This window comes from Protopterus annectens, chromosome 17.part0, assembly GCF_019279795.1.
Source record: "Protopterus annectens isolate FY-2018-M chromosome 17.part0, PAN1.0, whole genome shotgun sequence".
Taxonomy (NCBI): Eukaryota; Metazoa; Chordata; order Ceratodontiformes; family Protopteridae; genus Protopterus; species Protopterus annectens.
The window spans coordinates 321482866-321510674 of NC_056751.1; the positions used below are offsets into that span (position 1 = coordinate 321482866).

The following is a 27809-nucleotide window of genomic DNA, read 5'->3' on the forward strand; positions in this document are numbered from 1 at the left end:
TTTTTAAAATTTTTCAGTCAAAAACTCTTATCTTAACCAGGAGCTCGAGGAGTCCGTTGCAACTTGAAACGCGGCAAATGAAATCTGAGGTCAGTTAGGGCTTGGCAGGGGATTATGGGTAGAGGGAGGAGCTAGGAGCTCGGATCCTAAGCTTTTGAAATGCCGGCTCGGATCCAAGGTCGGATCCGAAACCCACAGGTTGCAGACAAATGAAGTCTACCTACTTCAGATAATACGTTTTCCCACCTATTATGACAATATCGTATAGCTGCACACATTCTGAATTTAGTAGTGAATTAGTCTAGTGAAGCAGCATAAGTAATCATTCTGTAAGTACTTTTGTTATAAACAATAAGATGGTGACAAAATAAATATATGTTAATTTTTAAACTACTCTTTTGATTTAAAATAAACTCCAAATTATTTTATTTACAGTTTATGGGAAAATTCCACTGTGGTATACACTGGAAGCATAAACGTTTTATACATGCACAGTATTTCAGACAACATACATATATACACATGCAGAAGTGAAAGGAAATGTCATACTAATTTGCTCCATATACTGTTGATGCAGATAATAACTAAAGTTCTGATGATAAAACTTATAGGCACATATACACGGAGAATGATTATGCAGACGGCACACAGAGGTTAAAGCTGTGAGCTGTAGTTCCTGTGGTACAGGTTTTAATTGATTCAGCCTCCTTTGCTATCTGTATCACCTTGATTAAGTCACTTAGCCAGACTGTGTTTCGGGACAACTCAGAATTTGGGCTAAGCTCCTCAATGGTCACCTGGACTGCAAGTCTAGTAACTACCTATGAATCTATGAAAATGGATATTGTTTCCAGTATGGCCAATACCTGCAGTTAAGGAATTAATTCAAACCTTCATTATAGTCCTACACAATTTTAATGCACTACGTTTCATTAGTGCAAATTTTACAAAAGGAACATAATATTTTTTTAAAGAAGAGAAGGCTTCATAATGACTCCCTCAGAGGTTAAACTGAGCAAGAATAACCTGGAAAGACATTCCACTTCCTCTGGCATGGGTCTCCATTAAGTTATATCTACTTTAACTCCTTTCTCATTTTACTATTAGTGCAAAATGACACCTCCTACAAAAGTAGAGGGTATAGTACTACTTCCTGAACATACCAAATTAAATGCCAGTGACTACTAATATACTACACATTCATCACACTCCACACAATGAAAAAGTAATTTTAAAGAAAATGGCCAATATGTATGGAGCAATCACAGATGGCAAATAGAACACATTTCAAGACAAATGGAAAGTATTAATGCTTCAGAAAAAGAGCAGTGGGGAACTGTAGTAGGCTAATGAAGGACAGTCTACACTGAACAGCAACAAACAACTTCAAATATGAAATCTACAGAAGATAGGGGGAGGGAGATGGGGAGAGGCAGCTGAACTGTCTTAACTGCAACAAACAGATTCAAGAAACTATATGCCTCCAACTGACATGCAAAAATGTTTATATGACAGCTTGTGGGACCCTCCAAAATCCCTTATTCTAGAGGTTAATAGACACAAAAAAATCAAATGTTAGACATTTTTATAATGTGAAGTGAAAGAAAATGTCAGACCTTACCTTTATAGACAAACGTAAGAATCTCCACCAAAAAGTAAGCAGCATAATACCATCCATTAAGAAAAAGCAGCACCTCCAATGGAGTGGAAGAGAACTGGGAAGACTAGTTAAGAAATGTAAAACATCAAATCTGCAGAAACATGATAGCCCACAAAAGACTGCTTTTTTCCACTGCATAACGTACTGGCTTCAGGACTGTTTAATCTTTTCTATCATGAATGACATGTTACAGTACCAGATAAAACAGTGTGACTGATCCACAGTACCAATTACCTTCCATTTAAGTTATTTAGGGAGAGTGTGCATTATTAGGTATGGGAGAAAGACAAAAATATACATTGTGTGGAAGAAGATAGGCATTAAAATAAAGGATACAATACAATACATAAAGCTTACGGTGGTATTAATAGTCATTACGTGGATGCATAAATGCAATCAGCACTGCTTATGTGTTTTAGCAGCAAATGACCGTTGCATATAGGCCATTTATGCCAATGTATGATGGCCATGAATAAACTTGAGATGTAAATGAGAAATTATGTAAACCACATACACTAATAAGTCCTTCTTGGCCTGTTTGCAATTCATAATCATAATTTGATACATTTCCTCACAGTCTGCAGATTCTTTATAAAAAAACAAGTTAAACATTGACATCCCTGTGTAGTGCCTGAAATGTCTAGCCTGAATCACAATAGGTCAGGGTCAAATATGTCATACACATCATCTCCTAAAGATAGGGTAGGTGCAGGTGTGTGTGATCTTGAGAAAGGGCTGTCATGTAAGCTGGAAGGTGACTTGCTGTGATGTTGTGACCTACTTAATGCAGGTAAACCTACAGACAATGATCTCACAGTGCTATGGGACTGGGACCTCAAATTACAGATTCTGTAGAGGAAAGCTGACTTTACCTGCATGAAATCTGTTGTGCTTGTTCTTCCCCAAATTTGTTTCCACTACCTTCTTGAAAAGCATTTGCAATGCTATCTGATATTCCTCATGCATCTGGGCAGTACCCCCATACACTGTCCCTTCCACACCTGTCTCCTGTTTGAGTTTGGTAAGTCCTCACTAGTGTATGATTGGAGATGGACATGAATGCTTGATGTGGCACCATACTATGAATCAATGTGATCATAGGATTATTCTTAATCTCTGCCATTTCCATGAAGTACTGGAAATCCTGACTTACACCAAGAGCACTCTGACCACTTCTAGCTAACTCTCTATGGCAGTGCACTGAGTCTTAGCAATGTTATGGCACATTTGGTGATGGGCAGCCAATGCTTTACGTTTCCGTGGGTAGCTGTGACATATGCCTACATCTGGCACACCTTTGTAAAGGTGTCACTATGGACACCATTACCTCTGAATTTCTGTCATCATCCAGAAGGTGTGGGTTTGGAGATACTGGTGTAAAGCTGCCTGTGTTTTCTCCCTGTATAACATGTACTGTAATCTCACCATGTACTTGACATTGTGATCTAGTGTCACCTCCTGCAGAATTATCAACATGCTGTGGGTGTGAGATCCTGTGTGCCACTTGCCTAAGGTTGTCTCATAACTATAACTATGTTATCATCATCAACAGCAGCAGCAACCATTCTGTTGCAGATATCCTCTAAATTTATTAGTATATTGGAGCTATTTGTTTCTTCTGCTAATCCTGTAAAGAATTAATTGAATACATTATTATTCAGATATTGGTGTACACTACATTTTGAGGACACTTACTATACACACACTGCTCAATGTGACTATAGGCAGAAGTGAAGGATTCACCTCTTAATAATAATGGTCATATGTTACATGTAATAATTCTATTTCAGCATTCACTTCTCTATATAAATATGTTACCATTGTCAAAGCAACTTTTAGAGGTCTGCTGATGCTACAGAAGTGGGTAATAGCCAGTGCCCATGCCACCTCTGACTAAGCCAGTGACATCATTTGTATCACTGTCATCCACACAAATGGACAGGAGGGATTCCTCAACAAGTGTGAAAGGGATAAAGTGTAGAAGGCCTCCCAGTACTTCTGTGGGCAATTGCATTTTGTCTAGTCTTTGCTCTGGTACATCCTATCATATTACTGACACTTTTCTTGCACGGTGTTAATGTGTGGTTCTTTCACCAACATCATTTATATCCACAGCCACTTGGTTCCAGGCCTTTGCTCTCTCAGCTTGTTTGGGTCCCACTTTTCCAAATGGGCATTTGGCATATATCCCTGCCATGAGAATGTGGCTCTCCTCATGGCCAAAATATTCCTTTCTCTGTCTAGATCCCCACTGCTGCATTAATAATGTACCTAAACCAACATGCCAAATTCATACACTGAATCTTTTGATCCAGTTATGAGCCAAACAACACAGGAATGAAAGTGTCCCTGCTATCATCACAAATGAATCAAAGATCTGAGTACACATCCAGGTTTGGTGACAAAACAACCATATTCATATACATATACATATACATATACATGCAAAGTTGAAAATCAGCAACTTAAATATGTGTTGTAGTAATCTCTGCACATTTATACTGTTATTGCAAGCACATTGCTATCAGATTTGTATCCTTCCCCTAGAAGACATCCCCACCTAACATACCCTCTAGCTACCTCTTTCTAATATATCCCACCATCTAGGCGTCCAAGGAACTCCGAGACAAAACTGAGTAGGGTTGCACGGCCAGGCTTCTAAAAACCTATAAACACTTTCCTGTATTCACAGTATCATTTTTAATTCAGGAGTGACACTCTGAAATCCTCCAGTAAAGCAGCATATATATTGACACAACAATACACTATATCAGACTACAATCACTTCAAAGTATGTATTTCTTTCCTGTGTAGCATAATCTTAAATGCCACCAAAATGAATTTCAAAAATATTTTTCATATTGTCATTATGACTATTTCCATATGCATTCCTGGTGCTGTAAGGAATCCATATTCATAAATGATACTCATTTCATCAGTATTTGTATTTACATGATCATCTGCATCTGACCCATCAGATCAATAAAATACAAAATTCTCCTTGTAAAGACTGTTCTCTGTCATCAATATAAACTGCTTCCTAATAATTTCTGACATTTTTGCCATTTATTTCTTACTTGATCAAGCTCATGTTTTTACTAAACTATTTGCTGCCTATCTCAAGTGATCATAAGTTGATATGGCAGTCAAACTTATCTGCATAAACTCAGGATAATTTATTCATGCTGTATGCAAATTATGGCAAAACAAAAAAAGTAACTGGAAGCACTAGCAGGAACAAGTTATTTGTTCAAAAAGTATACTGCCAAGCAGAGTATGCATGGCATAGAGAAAAGCAGAAACTTTAAAGGAATTGTATAAACAGATTGCACAAAGTACTCATCCCACAAACAGAAAAAGTGCACAGAGACATAAAAATCTAACAGCTGGAAGGAAGTTGTGCAGTCCCCTAGGTCAACTTGCAATGAAGAACTACTGATAACTACAAATGTATTAGTTATAATGAAAGCATGACATTCTCTGCTGTTTTCCTGCTTAATAAATAAAAACAAACAAGAATAATCAATAAAAATGTGTACAGAAGCTTAAGTACTCATCTTAAGAAAGTGAAAAAATAACTTCAGTGCCTTGCTGAATAGTAAAATATCATCTTGTCACAAATACTGTAAAACACACAACTTGATTTAAACAACGATTCTCTCTGTGTGATCTCTGGAAAGCAGAGATTTCTTACAATAAAACCCAAGAGAACAGGAGGCTAATGAGACTTTGAGGGCGCTCATGAGTATGCAAAAATATTTACATTTAAAAAAGTAATTCTGAGTAATAAGTATTTCTATTTTTAATTTCATAACTATAAATATAGAAGTAACTCATACACAGAGACAGTAAAAGTAAAGTGCTTTCAGTACACTATTGTAGCACAACCTATAACAGCCATGTCAAATGTGATACCATTTCTTATATTACACCAGCATATGTCATTAGAATGAGCAGACTGCAAATGTGAAAATCACTACCCACTTCATGGCAATATACTGATTGCTCCCATCTTTCCAGAACCATTTCCCATAATTTTCCTTTATTTAAATAAAGTTTTTTTTTTAAACAAGAAACATCTTTATTAAATTATGTATGACATAGGCAATCTTACATTTATATAAATCAAAATAAACCGTACCAACACAATCTGTTTCAAACATTATACATTACAAACCATTTCCTCCTCCACTCAGACTGCTTCCCTGAAGGGTTCTGCTCCAATACCCTTGGATCGGAATGGGCCTCGGAGCTGAACTGTAAGCATCAGATCGAGGGGGTGGGTTCGGCTCTGGTTTTGTCAGATCGTTCCCTCCCCCCTCGGAGCTTCGGCCCTAGAAAGTTCGGTTCTAATTCTCTCCTCAAGGCTCAGATCTGGGAGTGGCCGTGATCTACTTTCCTTGGACATTTCATCTCTGAGGGGGGCAGGTCATGGCTTCACCTAGGCCTTCGAGGTGGTAGAAAAGGCTTTTTTTCTCCAGAGAGAACCGTTCTCCCTTATTTTGGAGCCTACCCTTTTAATTCCATCGATTCCAAGCTCTGAGTCAGTTAGGCCTATTCCACAGGGACAGCCAGTTTCAACACTCCTCCAGACAACTCTAGTGGAGGAGCTTTCCCCCTCTTTCAAAATCTCTCCAGAACATCCCATAGAAGAGGTCCCCCAGAAGAGGATGTGTAAAAGCAGACACAGACTCCCCTTTGGAGTATCTCATGGAAGACACGGATTTTGATGAAGGAGATGGATCCCCCAGATCACCACAGGATGACATCTCCTTTGGAGGCATTCTAGAGTTCCTGAAGCAGAAAGGTGGTTAGTCATCACAAACTCCTTCTCCCTTAAGAATCAGTGTTCTTGGAGGCTTTTGGTTCTGGCTCATCTACATCTTGGGTCCCCCATCCCCCAGTGGACGAACTAATTGACTTGGTTCCCCACCAGCCATGAAAGGAGCCAGATACTGTCAAGCCCATTCCCAAGCCCCATAACAAATTTTTGGCATCACATGCAGACAGACCCCACTGGCGCAAAGGAGTCTCAACTGATGGTATGGTGGTGGCAGCAGCCACTAAGAAAGAGCTAGCAGATCAGAGCTCTACTGTCTATCCACCCAATACTGAGTCTAGAGTGATGGACAGATTTGGAAAGTGGGTGTTTGCCTCAGCTACCTTCACAATGAGGTCACAATTATCTGGCTCATTTTATTAAACTTCAGAGAGATTTGACTAAAGAACTTTCAAATAATCTCTCAGAGTCCATGTCTGCTGAGCCTTTCAGCTGGCCACTCTTTTATCCATATCAAACACTTCAATGAGGTTAAGCTCTCATACAGCTGAAGATACCTGTTGAGCAGCCGGTTCAGGCATCCCCATGAGGAGACATGCCTGGATGTGACTATGTGACTCTGCAGAGCCTTTAAAGATGTCTTTTATTAACCCCCCATTCAAAGGCACTTCTTTGTTTGGGCCATCAGTAAAAGATACACTTACTCACAATGAAAAAGATGGAAAAAACCTGTCTGCCATAGGGATCAAGTTTTCTACCCCTCAGTGAATCTTCTGTAGGAACCAAAGAGGCTGTAAGAAAATATAGTTCCGAAAATCTCAGGGTGCATTCCAAGACTCCCATGGGGAAAATTCCTTTAGATGCAGAGGGGCAAACTTTAGTGGCATACATCACCCTACAGGCAGAGGAGGCCCACAAATCCAGGGCTTTAGAGATTCTTTTTCAGATAGGACCTATGAGCGTTCCTGAAGTGCTACCAGATTGCCCTACCCTGGTGGCAGTCAGGGGTCAATTCTCTTTGAACTCAGATGCCTGGACAAACATCACAAAAGATTCATGGGTGCTAAGTATAATATCCAGAGGTTATTTCATACCATATTCCTTTCTTCCTCATCATCAAAGGAAGAAAATTCCCTATGTCCTACCCAGTCAGAGGAAGACCGCAGCATAAGAAATTCAAAAGCTGATAGAAAAAGAGTGTCATCCAAAATGTCCCACCAGACCAAACAGGATTCAGAACTTATTCACTCTTCTTTTTAGTGCCAAAGGAAACAGGGGAACTCAGACCCATTCCAGTATGGAAAGAAAGCAAAGTTTTGAATGGTCATGGTTCAGTCCATTCTGCCTTTTCTAAGCAAGGATGACTGGATGTGCTCTACTGATCTTCAGGCCACATACTATCATATCAAAATAGACAGACTATCCAGAAGACACCTCCACTTTTGGCTGGGAGCTAGTCATTACCAATTCAGAGCTCTGCCCTTTGGACTCACCACAGCTCCCAGGGTGTGTACCAAATGCATGGCAATAGTTGAAGTTCACTTGAGACTGTAGGGATTCCACTTGTTTCCATATCTAGACAACTGGCTGCTAACCTTCCAATCCAAACATCAACTTCAGCATGCCAGGAACTATTTGCTCCAGATTTCTGACTCCTTGGGCATTATGATAAAGCTTGCCAAATCAAAACTTGCTCCAATTTAGAGCCTGGAATTCATCAGGAAAATTTTAAACACATCTACCCAAACAGCATCCTTGCCAATCCATTGCATTACTTCTATCAGGAATCAGATTCAACCTATTCTCTGTCATTCAACTCCCCCAGCAAGATTAGTGCTTCATGTTTTGGGGGTCAGTGGCAGCTGCCATAGTGCTACTTCCTCTACCTCACTTCTTTATGTGAGTTCTCCAATGGACTCTGTCTGTACAGTGGTCCATTCTACATCAACCCCTGTCTATTCAAGTAAAGCTCACCCTTATTTGCAAGCAGCACCTTCACTGGTGGATACAATTGGACAATCTTTTTCTGGGCAGACCTTTTACTCTACCAAACCGAGTAGCCACAGTGACCACAGACTCTTCTCAACTGGGGTGGGGTGGGGATTCCTTGTGAAGAACTGTCCAAGGCATGTAGTCCTCCCAAGAGACCAAGTTGCATATCAATGTCCTAGAGATGAGAGCAGACCTTCTAGTACTGCAGGCATTTCAGGATGCTCTTCCCTTGGGGACTATTGCAATTTAAACCAACAACCAAACACCCTAATAATGGGCGACTTCAACTACCCCACCATTAACTGGGAACACTACTCATGTTCCAACTCCTTCACTCAACGCTTTCTGGACTTCATAAATTCCAATGCCCTGGATCAACTTATCCACACCCCCAACAGGGGCAACAATATCCTAGACCTAGTCATTACCAAAATGAGTGACTGGTGTTCCACACCTGAAGTCAACTCCTCGTTGGTCAAATCTGACCATAAGCTAATCACCGTAGATCTCCACATCCTGCCCCCACCCCCCATTAAGGAAATCACAGTAAAAAAATTCTCCAAAGCCAACTTCATGCTTCTTAAGACAGAAGTGGCAAACTTCATGACACCCATGCAGATGGACAATATAGTTACGACTGCTGAATCCTACACAGATGCACTCTATAAGCACTTACACAAGTGCATGGATTGTGCTATCCCAAACAGAACCAAGACACTATCCTCCAAAAAAAGGAAGCCAATCTGGTGGTCCCCTGCCATAAACAAACTCTACAACAGAAGGAAGAAAATGTTGCAAGGGAGTAAAATCCCATGAGTGGAGGAGTTCCCTGGTCAGCCTCAGTAAGAAGCCGAGACCCCTTATAAGATCATCCAAAGCTAGCTACAAAAACAAAATTGCCACTAATTCTAGGGACAACCATAAAGCATTCTATAGCTATGTCAAGAATCTCAATGGCAACAGCCAGATCTGCTCTGAGTTACAGCACAATGGCATGAAAATTACAGAACCAACAGATATTGTCAATGTCCTGGCAGACAGGTTCAGTGCTAACTTTACCACCCTCTCACCCCCTAAAGGGCCCATATCTATACAGGAAGAATGCAGAGTCCCTGTAATCACAACTATGCAGGTAAAAGCTGCACACTCTAAAGCCAAAAACACAGCATCCATGGGACTGGACAACATCCCAGGCTGCATTATACACGGACTTCAGAATGAACTGGCTCCCCACCTAAGCACCATGTTCAATCATAGTCTTACATCTGTTCAATCATAGTCTTACATCAGGCTTTGTGCTCACTGAATGGTGCACAGCAACAGTTATCTCATTCCACAAAGGGGGAGCCACCACTGATCCCAGGAACTATCGCCCTATTAAATCCAAACACAGAATCCATGCACTTTACCAGTTGCTTTTTATTTTAAACTTATCTGGTACCTCGGTCTTTCGCCTTCAGTGGATCACAATAAATGTATATATATATATATATATATATATATATATATATATATATATATATATATATATACAAATTTAATAGCAATTAACACAAGCACCTAACATCAATTAATCAATCAATCACTGATATAATCACAAATTTAAAGTGACATTTTTACAATGAATTAGAAAGAAGAAGAACAATACATCGAATAAACCACATATGAAATGACAAATAACATGCACAATATATTAATCATAATAATTATAACATAATTAAATACCCAATTCCAAGTTAAGTCCATGGGGCTTCAGAGTTTTAAATTTTAAAATCATTTTGGTCTCCAATTCAAGTAATTTATAGGAATAATCCCCCCTCCTCCGATGAAAAATGGTTTACCCAAAACACAAAATCTCAAACTATTTGGGCAACCACCATGTTTATCAAGAAAATGCTGGGCCACAGGGCTAATTTCACTATGGTTTCTAATATCTTTTAAATGTTTTAGAATACGAATTCTAACCATCCTTTTGGTTTGTCCTATGTACCAAATGCCTACACACGAACAACCTAGAATATACACTACCCCTACTGATCTACAGTTAAAGTAAAATCTAGGAACAAAGGGTATACCATTGATCCTATTCACATTAATCACCCTCTCACAAAGACTACAGTGACCACAAGAATGTGTTCCTGGAGAAAAATTGTACTTTTCATCCCCCTTCAAAAAGTTATAATTCAATAACTCTTTTAGATTTTTCCCCCTCTTATAAGAAAAAGTGATATGTTTAGGAAAAAGGTGACCTATGTTCTCATCCTCACTAATAATATACAACTATTTTCTCACTAACTTCACTAGTTCATCTAACAGAGGGGAAAATTTTGTAACATAAAATAACCTCTCTCCATCATCACACTCTTTATTATTAAATACTCTACGTGTAGATCTATACAAAATAGACCTAGAATTTAAATACTCACATGAATCGTCATCAAAATTCCCAAGTAACCTGTTTTTGCATTTTAGCAGATGATCTTTATCATAACCCCTCTTACTAAGCCTCAACTCAGCATTATTCAATTCATTACCCCTCTCCACTTCATCACTAGTATGGTCAAAAATTCTTTTAAATTCACCTGAGGGTAATGAGCACAATAAATGCCCAGGATGCATGCTGCTAGCATGTAGGAACATATTTACTGAGGTACTTTTCCAAAACGGCCTAAAACCAATATGTTCCTCATCATTATATAATGTCACATCCAAAAAGTTAATCCTTTCCCTGTTAAATTCATAAGAGAAGGTTAATCCATGTTCATTCTTGTTTAAATTTTCAAAAAAATCCAAAAAATCACAAATATCACCCCTACAGATCAGAAAAAGATCATCAATAAAACGCTTGTATAATACAACGTTCTTTTTATAAAACAGGGTGGGATAAATAAATTGCCTTTCAAAAAATCCCATATAAATAATGGCATATGAGGGTGCAAAAGCAGCCCCCATAGCCGTTCCTTTCAGTTGCAGAAAAATTTCATTGTTAAAGCAAAAATAGTTATGAGTAAGACAAAATTCAAGTAAGTTAACCAAAAAAGTAGTTCTAGGTCCATCACCCAGCATCTCCATCACTGCTTCCAATCCCCACCTTCTATTAATATTAGTATACAGTGATTTCACATCAATGGTCACCCAATAATAGTCCTGACACCATTTCACCTGAGAGAGTTTGTCCAACAAATCTTGAGTATTAGAAATGTGTGCTGTCACTTTATTCAAATATTGTTTAAGATGAAAATCAAGGAAAATATTCACATTACTTAACAAAGAACTTATCCCTGACACTATTGGCCTACCTGGAGGTTTTTCCAAACATTTATGCACTTTAGGCAAGGCATAAAGAATAGGTGTCAAGGGTTTCTTAATAAACAATTTACATACATCCTGATGATTAAAGAAACCAAGATGTTCCCCTCGCTCTAATAAAGTCAGGAGTTCATTGTTAAATTCCATAACTGGATCCTTTTTCAAGCGCTTATATCAACCACATTATTTAGTAAATCTTCTACCATTTCACAATAATTTGATTTCTGTAAAATGACCCAATTTCCACCCTTATCAGCACACTTAAAAATAAATTCCTTTTTAACCTTCACCATGCTCTTAAGAGCCATCCATTCATTTTTATTTAAATTATACTGCTTTTTGTTCTTATAGAATCTATCCAACATTAATGACAATTCTTTAAACAGAACTTTAAAAAAAGCAGCAATAGCAGGTACTTTAATATTAGGTACAAATTTACTATCAGAAACCAAATAGGGTAGTGACAATTTTCCATAACCTGTGTGATAATCCACACTCTCTGTTTCTTCATCTTCACAAACAGAACCAACATCTTCATAATCATAAATAGATACATTTAATAATTCATCACACTCAAGATTATTTTCATCTGGTAGAATATTATTAACAGGGTTAATAGCACTATTCTGAGAATACACTTTCAAATACAATTTTCTAATAAACATTTTTAATTCAATATATAAATCACCAAAGGAGGGAAAATACTGAGGCAAACAAATTTACTGCCTTTAAACACAGATTTCATATCATCATTGAGAACCAAACTAGATAAATTAATAATAGATAATGTCCGTTCATTCTGTAAACTCACTAGTTCATTCCTTGAAGCGATTTCTGCCCTTTCTGCCATTCCTTCCCAGACCTGATTTATTGGTTTGAAAGGAATTATTTGTCCTCGAGGAACTTGATGTACCATTTACACCCTCAATCTCCAAACTAACATCATTAATAGAGTCAGCAAAAGTTACATTTTTAGTACCACAAACATTTCCTTCTTGTTCCCCTGAGGATGCTGAAACACTTCGTCGCTTCTGTAAGCCTCTCCTGCCCTTTGACTTACTTCGCGTAGGCTCACATTGCCATGAGGAAAACATACCGGTCTCATAGTCTTTCATGTCCCGTAAAAGTTTATTTCTTTTACGCTGCATGATTTCAGTTTCTAGTTTGGAAATCTTTTCATTAATTTTGGAAAAATGCATCCTAAAACAGGACTCCTCCACCACCTCGTCCTGTAGATGCAGTATTTCACTTTTTAATTTATCGTGTGCTCTTTGGTTCCGTTTAACTAATATATGGAGCCATTTCATTGTACACTCTAAGGAAGCCTGTTTCCATTCAACAAATAAGTTACGTTCCTCTTCTAAAAATTCAGTTGCAGGAAGTCGATCAATACGTAAGCCTCTAGGAGTTAAATTCAAATTAATGTATTTTTCCAAGAGGCGAGTATCAAGAAACAAAGCAATTTCTTTAGTCATTAGTCTTTCTAATAGTACAAAACTTTTAGTTATGTACTTACCATAACTTTAGATGTATGGGATCCATCTCGCCTACATTCTGTACTGATGGGTTCGGAGCCGATCCTCGGCTCGACTGCACGCTATACTATAGAACGAAGTCTCTTATTGGCTGAGCTATCCCATATCCCAGGATGCACCACCACTGCTTCCCCAGATCTCGTTTGTCCGCACACATGCACACACGCATAGACTGTTGATATAATATTGCCAGGTGTTTCAAGATGAAACGGCTGAACTCGAACCGTACTGTCTCTTCTGATCTCCAAGGCAGGGGAAGGAGGGTGGTTAAGGAATGTGAGATGGATCCCATACATCTAAAGTTATGGTAAGTACATAACTAAAAGATGTTATGTGATCCTATCCCGCCTACATTCTGTACTGATGGGACAGCGTCCCTAGCACCTGATTCCTGGGTGGCTCACTGGAAAACACTCCTGAGAACTGTGGAACGAAGGAAGCTCGCCCCCGAGATGCCACGTCCAATTTGTAATAAGAAATGAAGGTGTGAGGAGAAGACCATGTAGCCGCAGCACAAATGTCACTAATGGCAAGCTTAGAATGAAAGGCTGCCGAAGTAGCCATAGCCCTTGTAGAATGAGCTTTCACTGTAGTTGTAAGCTCTTTATTAGAAATGAAGTAAGTATGACTGATACAGTCTCTGATCCACTTGGCAATAGTGACTTTTGTGACGGATTTGCCCAATTTATTGTCCGAAAAGGACACAAACAACTGATCTGTCTTCCGTGTTTGGGTCCTATCTAAATAGAAGCGCAATTGTCTGTGAACATCCAATGTGTGGAAGATGTATTCCGCTCTGTTTGAGTATTTTGGGAAGAAAACTGGGAGTTCCAATGACTCTTGCAGACAAAAACTAGAACAAACCTTAGGAACAAAGGATGGATTCGGTCTGAGGGATACTCTATCCTTGTGAAAAACCAGGTGTGGTGGTTTGACACATAGGGCTTGAAGTTCCGAAACTCTTCTGGCTGATGTAATTGCAACCAGTAAAGCAGTCTTCCAAGAAAAAAATTTCAAATCACAAGTTGCTGCCGGTTCGAAGGGGGAAGAGGTCAAAGCACCTAATACCACATTAAGGTCCCACGGTGGAGCGGAATGAGAAATCAGAGGCCGTAGCAGCCCAGCACCTTTCATGAAGGCTTTACATAACTTGTTGCTCATCAAAGGTGGGTCTATGCTCTCATGAAAATTGGAAATAGCTGCCAATTGAACCTTGATGGTAGAGACCGAAGAACCTTGATTGAACAGAGAAGCTAAAAACTTCAGAACCTCTGACACCAGGACAGTTATAGGATCTAATCCCCGGAGTTGGGCCCAAATAGCAAATCTCTTCCATTTGCTGTTATACATTTTCTTAGTAGAAGTCTTGTGGGCCGAGGACAAGATATGTATGACTTCTGGGTCCAAAGCGTGGCTCCTGACTATGGTCGGAAGAGGAGGAGCCAAGCTGTTAACCTCAAAGAGTGGAGGGACTGATGATGCTGTCCCGACTGATGGATCAAGAGGTCCGGAACCTGGTCCAGGAACCATGGACCGTCCAATGCATATTTCCGAAGAAAGGGAAAACAAATTTGACGAGGCCAGTATGGGGCAACTAGAATCATCTTGCTCTCCAAGCGAATCGCCTTCTGCATCACCTTGGGAAGATGGGGAACCGGTGGAAAGGCGTACAGAAGGCCGGTGGGCCAAGCTTGGACTAGGGCGTCCTTGGAAATCTCCCCCGGAACTGGGGTGAGAGAGAAGAACTGTTGGCATTTTGTATTGAGGGGGGTTGCGAATAGGTCGCAACAAGGAGTTCCCCATCTTCTGAAAATCTGAGTTGCCACTCTGTTGTTCAGAGACCACTCGTGAGGGGAGAGAACAGTTCTGCTCAGTCTGTCGGCTATCACATTGGATCTCCCTGGAATGTGTGTTGCTACCAGAGAACGTTTGGTTGCAATCACCCAATCCCATACCTTCATGGCCTCTCTGCAAAGGGGGTAGGATCTGGTCCCTCCCTGCTTGTTCAGGTACCAGACTACTGACATGTTGTCGGACTGAATGGCAATCATGCCCTGGGGGAGGTAACTGTGTAGTGCTTGCAGTGATAGAAGCACCGCCCTCATTTCCAGTATGTTGATGTGGAGGAGACTCTCGTCTGAGTGCCACTTGCCTTGGACTGACCTGCCCAGGTAATGTTCCCCCCACCCCATCTGGGAGGTGTCAGTAGTCAATGTGGCCACTGGAGGTGGTGGAACGAAGGGTCGCCCCTGATCCAGATTGGAGGAAAGAAGCCACCAACGAAGGTCCTGTTTGCACATCTCTGTGATCAGAATGAGGTGATTGAGAGGGAGATCCTGATAAGACCACTGGACTGACAGGAGCCACTGGAGAATCCTCATATGTAACCTTGCCAAGGGGACTAGGAGAACGGTGGCCGACATGGAACCTAACAGTTGTAGGGCCATCCTGGCTGGAGCTCAGCGTTTGAGGAGCAAGGCTCGAACTTGAGACTGTAATGTTTCTATCCTCTCTGTAGGAAGATAGACCAGCATTTGCTTTGAGTCTATCTCTACTCCGATGAACCGTACGCGCTGAGATGGCAGCAACACAGACTTTGCCCAACTGAAGGTGATTCCTAGGGAGTTGCCTAGAGATATAGTGGCTGCTAGGTTTTGTAAGAGTAGACGCCTGGAGGTGGCAGTTAGGAGCCAGTCGTCTAGGTATGGAAACACCTGGAATCCTAGACTTCTCAGGTGAGCAGTCACCACCGCCAAACATTTGGTGAACACCCTGGGGGCTGTGGTGAGACCAAAGGGCAGTGCACGGAACTGGAAATGACTGTCTCCCAGGCTGAAGCGCAAGTGTCTCCTGGACGCCTGATCTATCAGGATGTGATAATAGGCATCCTTGAGATCTATGGAGCACATCCAAACACCCTTCTCCAGCAGTGGGAGAATGGATTGTAAGGTGACCATCCGGAACTTGGACTTCTTGACAGATCGGTTTAGTTTGCTGAGATCCAAAATGGGCCTCAAGTCCCCGGTCTTTTTTGGCACCAAAAAGAATCTTGAGTAAGTCCTTAATCTGGTCTGGCCTTCGGACCGGTTGGATGACTCCTTTTTGAAGTAGCTTTGAGATTTCGATGGCTGCGAGATCCCGTTGACTGGGTCCGGGATTTTCCGGGATGGTGGGGGGGTTGAGAAAAGGGGATGGTGTAACCTCCGGCGATGATTCGGAGCACCCATCGGTCCTGAGTGATACTCTCCCAGGCCTTTAGGTGCTTCGACAAATGACCCCCGACTGGCTCCGGAGCTGCACAGTCGGGTAATCCTTCAGGGATGCTGGAAGGTCGAAGAGCCACGAAAGGACTCGCGGTCTCCAGTGTTGCGGGGGCCTCCGCCGCCTCTGGGACGGCGTCTCCCTGAAAAATTTCCCCTCCTCTGCCTCTAGAAGGGGATCGCCCTGCTGTGAGGAGTAAGCCTTTTGAGATTTACGGAACCACATTTTCCCCCCTCTTCTAGCCTTGGGATAAGGCCTGAAGGGAGTGGAAAACCATGCCCCTACGGCAGTCAAGGTCTTACCCTCTTGTTCACAGCGGGTCAAGGTGTCCTTTACCTTGGGTCCAAACAGAGAGGTCCCATCGAAGGGAGCGTCGGCAAAGGAAGACTTGAAGGCTTCCGCAAAGTGACACAGGTGGAGCCAGGATTGTCTCCGTAGAGCAACACCTGTTCCCACCGCTCTACTCACCCCCTCGGCTGCATACGAAATGAGCCTCATGGACGAGTTCGATAATGATGATAAGGTAGCCAGCTGAGAGCTAACCGTCTGGGCCAACTGCTCAGGTAGGTTACCAGAGAGGGTATCTGAAAGTTCCTTGACCAGATCCCTCTGAAGTCTGGTGAAGTGCGTCAGATAATTCAGGGACCTTAAAGTAAAGGCTGCTGAAGTAAGGATGCGCTTCCAGTACCGATCCATGCTCCTGGACTCTTTATTAGGAGGATGGACAGATGTAGACGCCTCTGCCACATCTTGTTGGGTAGCAGATGCCACCACCAGGGCATCTACAGCCACACCTTTGGAGAGAAAATCCTTTTCGGGGGGGGCTGAAAGAAATTTATTGGGGCGAGCTGGCACCATTTCCACAGAATCTGGGAGCTCCCACGCTCTTCGAGAGATCAAATCCAGAAGCTCATCGAAGGGCGGAGACACCCAGGAGGCGGAGGGCTGAGCCCCGAAGGCCTTGAGGAATACCGACTCCTCAGCAGAAGGGGGTTTGGAATGCCAGTCGCCTTGTTGCTTCAGGATTTCTAAGATGTCCGCAAAGGAGACATCATCCGAGGATGACTTGGGGGACCCCTCTGCATCATCGAGGTCGGTGTCCGAGGTGAGAGACTCATCAGGGGAGTCGACGTGCTTCCTCTTGCACTGTCTCTTCCTTGGGGGTTCCTCTGAAGATGCTTTGGAAGGACCTCCAGGAAGGGGGGAACCCCCCATGGGGGTGACCTCAGGTCCCAGGGATCCGCTGTCTTGAGACAGGGGGACAACAAAGGAACCAGTCTCCATGCCAAGGGAAGGTGCCGGAGAGACGGTGGAGGTAGCCAAAGAAGATTTGGCCAAAGCACTCCTCATGGCCCTGAAGGCTGGACCCCCAGAGTCCTGGGAAGGTCCAACCCCCGAGGCCACAACAGTAGATGGCACTCCCGCAGCCGATGCACTGAGAGGGAGGCTCGGAACCGAAAACATCGGTCCCGAAGCGTCACCCCCGGGGCCGACTGAGGAGGTCCGTGTACCGAACTCCGACCCGAACGGCGGGGTTGGAGTAAGGGTCGGAGCCAACCCAAAAACCTCCACCGGCTCCACCAGCACCGACTCCAATGGTGCCGAGGCTGTTGGAGGAGGAATCAAGACAACAGGGTGGGCAATCAGCTCCGGAGCCAACTGGGCTGGAGCCGAAACCAACTTTTGGAAGACTGGAGACTGAAACAGCCTTTGAAGTACCCTGTCTATGTCCGAATCCGACATTCTCGAAGACCGAGAAGAGATCGAACGAGTTTGAGTCGACTTCTCCACCGGTTCCAAAGGACTGAGGGACCGGCTCCGAATCGTCTCAATAAATATCGGTGCCGAGGGAGACTCCACAACCATAGCAATTTCCCTCGGAACCGAAGTGGACTTCGACACCGGAGGGGAAGAGTCTGAACGGGCAACTCTCATCGGCTCCAAAGACAGTGGAGCCAATGAAGGTGACCCGCCTCTCAAAGCTCTAGCCGTCGGCTCCGAAGCCAGAGGAGTCGAGGCTGGAGGCATCGAGGCAGACCGTTCCGCTCTCGGCTCCGAAGTCTGTGGAGCCGATGGAGAAGCCTGCCGAGATTTCTTTGTGGCCGGTTCCGACGGGCTGGTCGGAGCCGACGATTTCTTTTTCTTCGATGGTGAAGAGGAAGATGATAAAGCCTCCTCAAAAGAAGGTGTAATAAGCCTTTTAGAATCAATTTGTTTTTCCTCTCTTGGAGGACAAGGGAGGAAAAGGCGTGACAAACGCTACATGACTCCTGAAGATGTTTAGGGCCTAAACAATACACACACAATGAGTGATCGTCCGTTATGGACATCTTGTAGCTGCATTTAGAGCATTTTTTGAACCCAGAAGGTCTATGCTCTTTCGACATGTTTACACAAACACTGCTACTAACTTCAAAAACTTTCAAAAACTTTGTTAAAGAAGAGTAAATAAGGACAAGACCCCTCTAACGTAAACGGGATTACTTGCCCAACTAAACTATAACACTACAATAAAACTCACACTAAATACTTCAACACGCGCAAGGGCAAGGCCCCTCTAACTGAAACGGGATCCTTTCCCTCAAATAAAGGACAAGTTTACCAGAAAAATCACTCAAAACTCAGTCACACAACAACGATAGCTGTTAAAACAGCTTTTGGGTATATGAATCAAAAATTTCTGACAGAAATTCTTTGAAGAAAAAAGCACTTAGCTCAGCCAAGTCCGAGACCACGTCTTTGCTGTAAAGCGGCAAACGAGATCTGGGGAAGCAGTGGTGGTGGTGCATCCTGGGATATGGGATAGCTCAGCCAATAAGAGATTTCATTCTATAGTATAGCGTGCCGAGTCGGAGCCGAGGATCGGCTCCGAACCCATCAGTACAGAATGTAGGCGAGATAGGATCACATAACATCGACCATCTAACTGGCTATTACCACCAACATTCCACGGATCCATAAGGGTAAACTTTTTTTCACGCTCACTGACCACATCAGCGAAAAAAGTAGTTCCTGGCATGTTCATTTGCCCCGAAGCTCCAGTTGCCTGTGTCATCTTGCAACCGGTAAGTGCCAGAATAACGAATAACGAATAAATCCAAAAACACCAGCACAGAAAAAAATAAATCCAAACACAGAATCCGCGCACTTTACCAGTTGCTTTTTATTTTACATGATCTGGTACCTCGGCCTTTCGCCTTCAATGGATCACAATAAATGTATATTTTTCATGTATATATATATATATATATATATACATATATATATATATATATATATATATATATATATATATATATATATATACAAATTTAGTAGCAATTAACACAAGCACCTAACATCAATTAATCAATCAATCACTGATATAATCACAAATTTAAAGTGACATTTATTTTTTCTGTGCTGGTGTTTTTGGAACTATCGCCCTATTAGCCTGATGAGCCTGGTCTGTAAGGCCATGGAACGTATCATCATGGAACTCATAAACAAAGACATTGGTAACCTCCAAACTCTGAACCCCACCCAGTTCAGGTTTGTAAAAGGCAGATCATGCCTCCTGAACCTGATCGACGTCTTTGAGGCAGTCACCAAAGCTGTAGACGAGGGTAAGGTGGTTCACACAGCCTATCTTGACCTCGCCAAGGCTTTCAACACCATCCCCCATTCTGGAATTATAGCTAAACTCACTAAACTAGATATAAATCCCTACGTCACAATATGGGTTGCCAATTGGCTCACTGAAAGAACCCACACTGTAAAAGTTGCAGACTCCAAATCTGACTTCAAACCAGTGACTAATGGAGTATCACAGGGTTCAGTCCTGGGACCTCTCCTGTTTGGTATCTACTTCTCTGAAGTACAAGCTAACACAGAAGGCCTTTGGCTAATGAAATTCACAGATGACTGCAAACTAGGAGCTATAGTTGAGTCCCCAAATGATGTGGACATCCTAGGGCCTCACTGAGACAGATGCCTGGTATCAAAGCCATGGCCTCAAGCTCAATGCCAAAAATTGCACTGTCATTGACTTTGGTAAAAACTCTGTACCCATGAACTACCACATAGGCGGCAGTCTACTTAATGCCGAATAGACAGATCTTTGATAATCACATCACCACAGTAGTCAGGAACTCCTTCTATGTGGCACACCTCATCACAAAAGGGTTCACATCTAGGAAAAAAGAGGTCATTGTTCCCCTCTACACGGCACTCATTAGACCCATTATAGAGTACAATGCCCCTTTTGAAATGTACCTCACAAGACATCTGCAGCAGCTGGAAGGGCCACAGAAGTACCTCACAAAAAGGATTACTGGCCTCAAACAGATGCCCTACACTGACCGTCTTAAAAAACTCCAGCTTTACTCCATAGCATATCGCCCACTCCAAGGTGATCTCTGCCTAACATATAAAGCCATATTAAACCCAGAGCTGTTGGACATGCTACACCTAAAGAAATCCCAATCACTCCGAGCTACACACTCTAGGGACCTAAACCTTGTCACCACAATAAACAGGGCTAGATTCCTGTCCCAGAGATTTCCCATACTCTGGAACAAGCTACCCATCTATGTCAAGCAAAGTTCCTCATTAGCATTAGCACTCTTCAAGAAAAAAATCTTGATAAGTGGATGGGAAATAAGAAATACACCCCGGGGATTACTTCAGTGGCTCTGCTCGACAGGGGCACAGGAAAATAACTTTCTGGGGTGGTGTAAGACAGGGAACCCTGATGGCTAGGCTTACTTAGGCCCTTGGACCGATAGCTTATCTATGAACCTATGACTGCAGTCTGGTACATCAACAAACAAGGGGGAACCCAATCTTATCCCCTTTGCAGAGAGGCCATGAGAGGTTGGGAATAGGTGATCTCATCAGACCACTTTCTTACTGCAATGCACATCCTGGGGAAAACTAATGCTCTTGTGGACAAACTAAGCAGATCCATTTTGATGTCTATCAATCAGTCAGTAGCGAATGTGATCTTCAGGTGTTGGGGCCGACCTTGCTGCAAACTTTTTGCCACCTTTCTCAATCACAAGTGCAGCAAGTACTTCACTCTGATCCCCTTCAGAGGGAGTCACCAAGAGATACTCTTCTTCACACTCGGCCCTCGGGTCTCCTTTATGCTTATCTTCCTCTTTCCTGATTTCAAAATGTTTGCAGAAAGCAAGCAGGCTGAAGATCTCAGTAATCCTCATTGCCCCCTTCTGGCCTCATCAAGTATGGTTCCCCTTTCTACGGTCTCATCTTCGTTATCCTCCATGGATACCGGAAGCCATTCAGGATCTCCTCTCTTACCCACTGGGGATTCAACACCCCAATATTTCCAGATTTTCTTGTTCTATTCCTGTTCATCTACATCTCTCAAACCTGTCTCTGCTTCATTTCCAACATATTCTTGATTCTTGTAGTCAACTCTTGTGCTTTTTTTCCCTCTCTCAAGCATGTTCCACTGAAACACTGGAAAAGGTTTCAATGGCACAGTCTCTCTGTGGTCTTTATTACCACAAGAACAAGAAGCAGAATTTCCTTCTGTTTCACAGCTCACTTTTTGCTGGATAAACTTTTATATGTTTCCTTAGCATGTGCTTTATCAAAAAATTATTTTGTTCCTCCAGGGAAAATATATTTTGAAGACAGCTGGGTACAGCAGTTTGAATCTCATGCCTGATTATTGACATTACCTGAATAATGGAATACATTTACTCCTCTTCTGAATAGTGCACAATGAGTAGCCATTCTCCACAAACACTCTGCTGTTTCCCACTTGTAGTACTTTGGTCTCCTGCCACAGTTTTGTCAGAATCAACTTCTTATGCTGGCAGGCTTGCATCTTTACTAGTAAAGGTCTAGGTTGTTTTCTCATAGCCATGTTTGGAGCATACACATGATGTGCCCTTTCTATCAACAATTCCTTTTGTGGAATACCAGTCCAGTTGCTTATATGTGCTTTCATAACATTAATACTCTCTGTTCCTTCCAGTTCCTCGGGTACGGCAGAGAATCTCAGGTTTTCCATACATGCTCTGTTCTCAAATTATATTATTTTTTGTAACATCTCTTCTTGTGCAGTCTAATATTCAGCAAGCATTTTCTTCATTTCAATCTCTTGAGTTTTGCAGTTTTATCACCTTGTCTGAATATCTGTTTAAAGCTTCTCCCGTTTTTTCCAGAATTTCTATTATGTAAAATACTCCATCAATGTTTAATTTATTTTGTCAGGTCTGTATGCAGTTGCCTTATACTTTCCTCCAGGTTACTGGAAGTCATGTCTGGAGCTTGCACTGCTTTTTACTGATCAACTACAGTACTTTTCCCAGTCAGTGTTTTTTTCCATCAGCTTTTGTATCTAATTTTCCTTCAGGTCCCCTGTATTTCTTTTTTCTTTGCATCCAGGCAGTGCAGTTACTAGCCAGTTACTGAAATGTACCCAAAAATCTAGGTCCACTGGCTTTCCTGCTAAGTTTCTGTTTTCACAAAGGGAAAGCTAGAATTAAGCTGTTACTCAATGTCCAACTACCTTGGAAGTCCTATTTGAATAAAGTTTTAGTAAAAATAAAAAAAAAAAAACTTATTAATTTATTTAAAGAATACAACTTATCTAAACTTCGTCAAACAGATATAAATTTAAGAATAAAACAGACTGTTTACCCAGTAAAAAAGAAAAAGGCAAGGTAAATCATATATTTAATTTTCCAAGATGTCTAAATTATCTTACAACAAAGCAAATGTATTTGTTTGGAGCACCTTTAAGTTTACATAACCCAAACAAATCAAAAGTACAAAATAAACCAGAAAAAAAACAGAAAGTATGACAATTTATAGCTACCTGTCCTCTTCTTAAATTTCCATTTTATCGGAACTTACTTGCATAAGAAGAAATTTCCTTACATTTCTTTTAATTGACACACATATTTATTATATAAGAGTTACCATTCATTCATTGCAAATACTGGTATTGGGGATGCTTTCCAATGCTCTAAGATCATTCTCTTGGTTACCATCAAGGCTAGAATTATACGCATATTTAAATGCTTAAATTCATCTTCTAACAGTAACATTTCTGGAATAAAAAATAATTCTACTCCTGTCAATATCTCAGAAGCATTTTCCAATATTTTAGTACTGGTTCACATAACCACCAACAATGAAAGTGGTCAGCTGGTTCATGGCCACAGTACCAACAACCAGAGGAATTAGTATAATGCATCAAAAATCTGTCTGGAAAAAAGTGAATAGCATACATCATTTTGTATTGAATAGTTCTATTTATGACTGACAAATGATTTTTTTGGAACTTCTGATAATAATTTCAGCCATTGTTCATCTTTAAACTTTACAGATAATGCCTTTTCCCATTTAGTTTTTCCTGGGTATATATCAATTTGGTTACTATTAACTTGCATTTTATATAGATAGCATAGCTATCCTCTTCTTAATATTCATAATTGTTTATGTAAATTACTGCCTGTTCTAAGAACAATTCTTTCCATTTCATCTCTTAATTTGTCAATTAGTTCAGATGCAATACTATTTTGTGAACTGCATTCTAACCAAGACAAATTACCCAACTCAGGCAGTGGCTGTCTTATTAAAAGAAAACAAAAAGAGATGATATGCTTCTCCCCAGGTAACCTGATAAGGCAAATCAATAACAATATTTGGGGATTATGACATTGGATTTTCATTACTAAAACACTTTAAAGACTGTACAGCTAATAATGTAAAGAAGCGACATTTAGTATTTACTATTTTAGCCAAAATTAACTGATAACCAGGGCTTTGTTTGTACTGAATATTTATTAGATTTGTTTTTGCATTAGCTACCACATAACTACAAGTCAAATCAAGACCCCTTTGCTCTTTGCTTACTGTTATTATTTGCCAATGGATTCTAGGGACTCCTCCATGCCATAGGAATGTTTCTATATTCCTCTTAACTTGTGATATCCATTGTTCATTCAGAGGTACTAAATGATTTTGCAAAGGAAAATCTGTTAAGGGTAAAATAATGAACACTGCACTGATGTATTATATTATGAGTACATTTACTGTCTCCATTTCCTGCTTCTCTCTACCCTACCTTTCTCTTGTTCCTATTGAGTATGCATTCCTTTGTCTTTATTTTCTTTCTCTTCCATTTCTGTTTATTTTTCCACAGGTCCAGAATCCTTAGGAGCAGTCCAACCATGCTCCTCCTAGATCAGACAGCATTCATTCTCTGCTCATCCAGAGCTGTCCTCACAGGTTCAAGGTGGTGGTGCCATTCTTTTAGGCATCCTGGCAAGTCTCACAGAATGTGGGCTTTAGGACTTGATTGAGGATATGGTGTAGTGGAGAGATAGATGTCTTCAGCCAGTCCAGGATGCTCTTCAGTGGGTTGTTAGACTCCCTGCCCAATCAGTGCTGACCACAGTGCCACCACAGGCCTCCACTCCCACAACATCAAGGTCCTCTACTGCAACACCATCAGAAAGTGGAAATGTCTGAAGTCATGTGGATTGGAGGCTCCTGAGCTCAACTCTTCATGTCCTCCTGCCCTAATCCTCTCTCCTACATTTTCTAACCTACTTCCTATGCAAAATACCCTTGGACATTAAAAAAGAAAATTTGAAAAATGGGGGGTGGGTCTATCCCCCCAAAAAACATAGTACCTCTCTTCTCCCACCTCTTCCATGACAACCCTCTTGAGATCTTCCTTCTGTGTTTCTCTGTTAGGTGTCCCCTTTTTCAATATTTTCTATCCTCCCCTTTCCAGTCTTTAAACAAACTAACTGCATGTCCACATAAGCATACCCCTACATCAAACATATAAAACTCCTTAACATTTTTTAAAAGTTAATAATAAAAGCTGAGCTGCATGCCTCTTGCTTTAAATACTTCAAGTGTGCTTGCGCAGAGCCACATTCATTCACAAAACCCAAAAACGTACGAAAGAATATGAGCACTTACATTTTCATGAAGTATTACATTCATACTTGGCGATTAACTTCAGCTAGTTTATGCTTTGACTGCAAATGGGCTTTTTAAAAATTGTGTCATATTTAATTGTTCAATGCAGATAGCAATTATCAATTCAACATATAAAAGTAATCACATCTTTCATGGACAACCATTAAGTCAGACTATACAATACCATAAACTAGCACTACAAAACATCAGGTACACTTTGTATTACTTAAGTAGGGCCTGAAAATAAAATTCAATTACTTACAACAGCAACTGATTCTTATCCTCTGCTAATATCATTCATTCTACTGACTGGACTGCCTCCTCAGTGCTCTCTAATGTGACAACAGTTTGTATAAGACAGTAATCCTATAAATAGCTTTCTAAACTATCTTATTCAGTTTATCTTCTTCAGACTGCTAAGGAAGACATTAGATAAAAAGGAAGTTGGCAATAACTTAACTAACATTCTAGCCATTAGCCAATGATTATGAATACATAAACTTTGATTGTCACTTTACAGTCTCAGCCACACTAAGCGTGAATAAAAGCAAAAGGGACTACACCAGGGAACTCAAAGTCCTGAAAATTATGTTGTAAGAAGAACTGGTAGGTCATTGCTGTCGGAGTATGAAAAAAACTATACTGGAAAATGAACTACAATGGTAACTAATACTTCCTTCCAAGTGCACTTTCTGTATACTATGCAAATCTTACCCAACTCATAAGTAGGTACAAGGCACAAATGCAATTTTGGAAGGCAATTCAAAATATGGTAATACTAAAAGGGACATCTGATCTAGCCAAATAAAAAGGCATAAAAAACTGGCATACTCATTTAGTACCTGCCTGATACACCTGATAATGGTATGTATCACAATGTATTACATGACAGCTGTTCCAGTGCAGAACTGTAAGCCATCCTTGGATGTCCTAATAGAAACTGGAGCTCAGAATGAGTGTTGCTGCCTCTGAGGGGAGAGTGGAATGCTCCTTTAAATGCAGGCATTAGTCTACAGTAGGAAAAAAAAAAACATATGGAAGGAGGGTCGGTACATCAATCAAAGCAAATGTATGTGGCTGTAGTGGCTCCCTGAAAAAAAATTCACATCCGCAGAGTACACTCATTTACTGACTCAGTCCACTGCTTCCACTTCCTTATCTGGAGGAAAAGTAGAAAAATAATGTGGTATCATGGTCATGTGCTTGACTGAACATAGCACAAAAGAATCAACTCTAGTATACCTGGTCAGGATTCCACTCCAATCAGTCAAGGACTTACAAAGACAGAACAAAAAAGAAATTATATGCAACTAGTAGAAAACATGGGAGAACAAAAACGATGTCATACTTTTTAAAATAACCAACATATGCCTTACAAAATAGCAAATGAAGCTTTTGGATTGCTGTGAAACCTTCACCAGGAGAGGTCTTACATAGGACTGCATAATAAAGCATCCTTAACTGCAGGCTCTTCAATGAAAAAACACCCAATGTTCCTCCTCCTACTTCATCAGGTACTTGTTTAAGAAACAGTTCAAAGAAAACATAAATCTCAGGGATTCTTCAAAGGAAGGGATGCATCCAGTATGGATCTATGGGAGCAAAGTACCATTGTCTTTACATGTCTCCAAGGTAAAAGTGCCTGGGTCCTCTGCCTACTAAAAAGAAAGCAGAGGAAAAAAGGAAACTCCTGCCACACCAACCACAGGTCAGGTGTGTTCATGTGCAATGACATCTGCGTATAATGGGAGATACTGGGCAACAGGAAGCTGACAGTTGGGGACAAGCCTGCCAATGGAGGCCCGGGGACTTCAGAGACCTGAATTCTGACCTGGTACATGTATCAGACCATGCACCACAATAATAAAGCATTCATGAGAAGATATCCCACCACCATCTCCAGCAGCTACCTGAAGCTGGGGCCTGAACCATGAAATCTGGGACAAAACAAAGAAAAAAAAAAACAATTGTTCCTCCTCAACCTGGGCCATCAAACTTTGCTGGAAATGGGCTAGGACAAAGAGTCCTTGGCCTCAGGTGCTATCAGTAAGCAGCAACCAGAGTAGTACAGTATACTTCCTGCCAAGCAGATGGTATTTGGCATATCCTGCCAGTCAGCCTTGTGATGGGTGGTGCTTATAGTACAAAACACCCTTAAAGTGACTGCCAGAAGTGCACTTCTCCCAGTTCTCTTGACATTTGCTTAAGTGCAGGACAAAAGTACACTTGATCCATTGCTAGCCAAGGGCAAGGCCACAATACAAGACTGGAAAACTGTTGCACAAATAAACTTGCCTACAGGAAGGTGCGACTCATC

At 41.3% G+C, this 27809-nt stretch overlaps 1 protein-coding gene across 1 annotated transcript in view; it reads right to left on the reverse strand.

Moving 5' to 3' along the window:
• Positions 1-27809, reverse strand: part of TMEM216 (transmembrane protein 216) — a 523512-nt gene that overhangs the window by 428803 nt on the left and 66900 nt on the right. Inside the window, exon 3 of the mRNA XM_044058946.1 lies at positions 1622-1715. Coding sequence (XP_043914881.1) covers positions 1622-1715 — 94 coding nt within the window. The remainder of the gene's footprint in view (positions 1-1621; positions 1716-27809) is intronic.